Below are 4,138 nucleotides of genomic sequence, written 5' to 3' on the forward strand. Positions count from 1 at the left end.
TGGTCATTTTGCTACAAAGGAATCTGTTTGGTGGAGTATCCGACTCCCACTGGCATATTGAAATGCCATCTTCATGTAATCGAGGCTCTATACCTTGGACTGTAGAAACCTAGCTAGTACAAATATGACTATAAACTCTACTCGACATCGTTCGTGTTATTTTCTTGGCCCGGTAAGCCCCAAAACTATCCATTTTTTAATAGGCGAAACCCGTTCCACAGATTTTTTTAGGTCTGTTTTTTTGGACCTGTCCAAGAAGGAAAGAAAACGTTTTGCACCCGTACGATGTACTGGTCCCTACACCTAATTGTTGGTATACCATACTGTGTCCTAGTCCTATGTTCAACCTTCCTGACCACTTAGATTTCATACCGAAGGCAACTTTTTTTTTTGCCAAACTTTTTTTTTTATTCGCACGCTCGCATCAATTTTGGAGTTCCCAGAGGATGTCATCCATATAATCAAATCAACATGGCCTAAATAAGATACATGTATGTGTAACCTTCGCTTTCACACTGGGTATATCAAAACGTAAAAGTGTACGACTGAGAAGACAACAAAACACACAAAGTGTAAATAGCATGGATTCGTTTCATTTCTATAAAATTCGTTGAGCAATGTCTTATCGGAAAGGGGGTATAAACTCTTTGTGACTGAATTGTCTTCGGCCTATTTAGGACTTTAAGCAGTGAGAGGTTACAAGGTTATCTTCATTATCTCTGTGTAAATAGAGAAAGTATGTTTACAAATGGCGATCCGGTGTCAAACAATACCCTTGGGTGGAATCCAGAGGTGTTGTGTAATGCATAGCCGTTCCGCAAGGTGGCGTACACAAGGTGTTGCCCACAATTGCCGAAGCACTTGTTGTACTTTGTTGTACATGTAGGAGGATAGGTTTCTACGACAAGCTGTGTTTAGTACTTGGTATTCTTAAAATCTTAGACGACTTAACGAAAGTCTCAGTCCTGTCAGTAAAGTTGATTGATATGTTTACGTGCGGTAACTGAACAGTGCAAAAAGTAGTCAATCTGCATATTGTACGTGGCCGGAGGGTGTACATAAGTGGTGTATAAGTGACGAGCACACTAATGAAAAGGCTAAGCTACCCCGAAGCGCCAAGGGCTAAGCTACCCCAAAGCCCATCCTGTAAGCCTGGCGAAACATATGCAGAATCAACCAACCAATCAGCTAATCAATCAATCAATCAATCACTCGACAAAGCAATCAATCAACAACCCAGGCCAGTCGACGTCGACCGACCGACCGACCGACTGACTGACGGAACTCGTCTTGAAAGGTGGCCAAAGTTGCCTGTAATGGTTGAATATTACGTTCAAATCAAGCTTCCAAACTTGTCGTTCAGTTCTACTTCTGTGGGCTATTTTGTACATTGTCAGTCAGTCATGCAAGGATTTGGTACGTTGTTCACCGGTCTTTTCAGACGGAAAAAATGAAAAGCTTTCTTTACATCTATTGTTTTTGGTGTAACAACACAAACACGGGGACAAAATAGACTGGTTATTGGATATGGGTGGTCGTAAAGGAGGGTGAATACAGTGAAAGTGCTCATGTGTCTGGCCCAGAATAGATATGAAACGGTAGACACGCCTGAACACCACATAATGTGCAGTACGTGCCAATACGAAAAACTACATGAAGGTGGTATCTCACTGCACTAAGGGCACCAGTGCGGCACTGTGGGGTTCGTTCACTGTGGTACTGTTGTGTTATTTTTGTCGACTTTTTTCATAATCTAGACATTGCGTAAAAGATAAAAGTATGACTTAGAAAATAACAACAAAATACACGAAACGTTAGAAAATTCGTTCTTTATCTCTGAAATTGGGTTATCTTTCGAACCCCGCAGTGCCGCACCGGTACTTCAAGTTCGGTGGGATATCACCTTTATGCACTTATGCAATGTGTGGAATGCCACCCATTATTCACAGTGACGCTGAGCCTAACTTTTCATCGTAGCATCTGATTCTTTTATTCTTCCTTGACTGATTTTTTTCTATCAGGACTCGAGAATAGTTGCATCTTCTGACCCACAACTCCAAGCAGAAGAAGGCTTGTGGTTTACTTAAGGGGTAAAGCATGAACGGAGTTCATAGTTTGTAATAATAAAATCGGTCTGAATAACTTAACAATATACGTGCTAGCGAAAAAGCATCGTCCCGCAAGGAGCTTTCATCAACCTTGGTCTGAGGTTGCTCGTCTTACTTTCTTATTGCCAACTGTAAAGGGTGCCAAGAAATTACTAAGAAAGTTGAAAAACACACATTGTCTATTCGAGTCTAGCTCATGATCAATTGCATACACAGGTCTTTTTAACAGGCCACTATTATTCCGTAGTAAACAAATCCGACTAAATGTTATGTCTTCCAACTGTGCTTTGTTGGACGTACGTGCCAGGTGAGTGGGTTGAATAACCACTGTAAACGAACAGGAAACCGACCAGGTCTACTAGTAGGTGACAGTTGCCAAGTTGGTGTTATAGATTCTTTTATAACAAAATAGAATGTAGAATATAGTCTGTGACAATTTCATAAGGAAAACAACATCACAGACTTGCACGTACATGCAGATTAACATTATTGGTGGGCAACGTAACGCTTGGTGAAATCACATTTGTACCTATGTTTTATTCGTACATTTCCTACATGTTATAAATGCGGGACATTGTTGTCTGAAAACGCTTTTGGTGTTTTTGCCATTCATCCGTGTGAGAAACTTTGTGTGCTGTTTTACTTGCATCTGTTATGATCGTTCCTGTCCATCTGTTAAACCGTTTTCGTCTGTTTTACGGTCGGTTCACCATGACTAGATCCCTCTTGAGCATGGTGACTCAGCAGATATAATTACAATGAATATACAACCCCATAGTAAAGTCTTAATTAAAAACAACTTGAATGAGAAATTGTTCTGTACCCAGTTGAAAATACTGAAATGTTTTGTTACTTTGTCAGACAAATATTTGTTCGTAACTTGAACCATGGATGTCACTTATTCGGCTAGCCGAATGTTTGTGTTGTAATCCTACTCTGGGAGCGATGTAGCATTTATTTCCTCAAAGGTACGTTGACCTCCAGCAAGCCGTGATTGTGACTGAGGCAAGATGGACGGAAAACGTCCTCGCCATTTAGCGGGGAAAGTTTATGGATTTGGGGGGAATTGTTATGTTCATGTTGCGTTGATTCTTCTAGTTGTGGCGGAGTTATGTGAAGGGTGGAGGGGAGGAGTCTATTGGACCTCGAGGTATAGCGGCCAAGGCGTCAGCTACGAAAGTAAGTATACAAGTTTTTTAACGCACATCTTTAGGTTGCAAACATCTTTGCATGAGCCTGAGGCCCCCTTTCCAACAGACAGCGATCGCGCTACGCTCTAGTGGAAATGGCCTAGGGGTATAAAGAACAAAGACTTGTCGTGTATAATGTCTATACTTATATCTAGCATATCTAACGTTACATTTGTAATGTTGAAATTTGTGACAATCCACGCTTAAGCCGCTGCGTCTTGCAGTTATACCGATATTACCATAAAGGCATAAAGGTACGTACTTTGATATTGATATTGCCACGGATATGGCCTGAAGACATCTTGCGATGACGTCGTGCGCTAAGCATTCGTTTATCGTAAGAACATCGCAGAATTTCAACATCAAAAATCAAGTACCCGAGAATCGGGCGTATATACCCTGTTAATAACGCTGTGTGGGAGTTGGGGATTAGAAAACGTCAACCGATCCATGGAAGTTGCGCGGGGATCAAGCGGACTATTGCTGTATTCCCACCGACAATTTTCTCTTGAGCTTTTAGACTCATCGCTTGACCTTTATTTCTTCTGTGTGAAACATCCATTAGGGACAGAATACATAAAATTTCACATTTCTACCTGTATGCCTGGTATACGTTACTCTCCAAGCAGAGGTTAGTCTCCGGCTGTTTTTAAAGCGTTTCTTAGTCATTTTTATCGGACTTTCTATTTTGTATTGTATCTTGCTGTGTCAAAACCTAGTTTGGCTGGCGTAGTTCAAGAAAAATGACAAAATAGAAAGCCTGATACAAACGACAAAAAAACGTTTAAAAAACAACCGGAGCCTACCCTCTGCTTGGAGAGTAGGTATACGTTAACCCGG

General features: G+C 41.1%; 1 protein-coding gene across 1 annotated transcript in view; it reads left to right on the plus strand.

The window, feature by feature from the left end:
• Positions 1-3,087: 3,087 nt before the first annotated feature.
• Positions 3,088-4,138, plus strand: part of LOC118424932 (leucine-rich repeats and immunoglobulin-like domains protein 1) — a 6,593-nt gene continuing 5,542 nt past the window's right edge. Inside the window, exon 1 of the mRNA XM_035833737.1 lies at positions 3,088-3,287. Coding sequence (XP_035689630.1) covers positions 3,119-3,287 — 169 coding nt within the window. The 5' untranslated portion in view covers positions 3,088-3,118. The remainder of the gene's footprint in view (positions 3,288-4,138) is intronic.

Source organism: Branchiostoma floridae, chromosome 10 (genome assembly GCF_000003815.2).
Source record: "Branchiostoma floridae strain S238N-H82 chromosome 10, Bfl_VNyyK, whole genome shotgun sequence".
Taxonomy (NCBI): Eukaryota; Metazoa; Chordata; class Leptocardii; order Amphioxiformes; family Branchiostomatidae; genus Branchiostoma; species Branchiostoma floridae.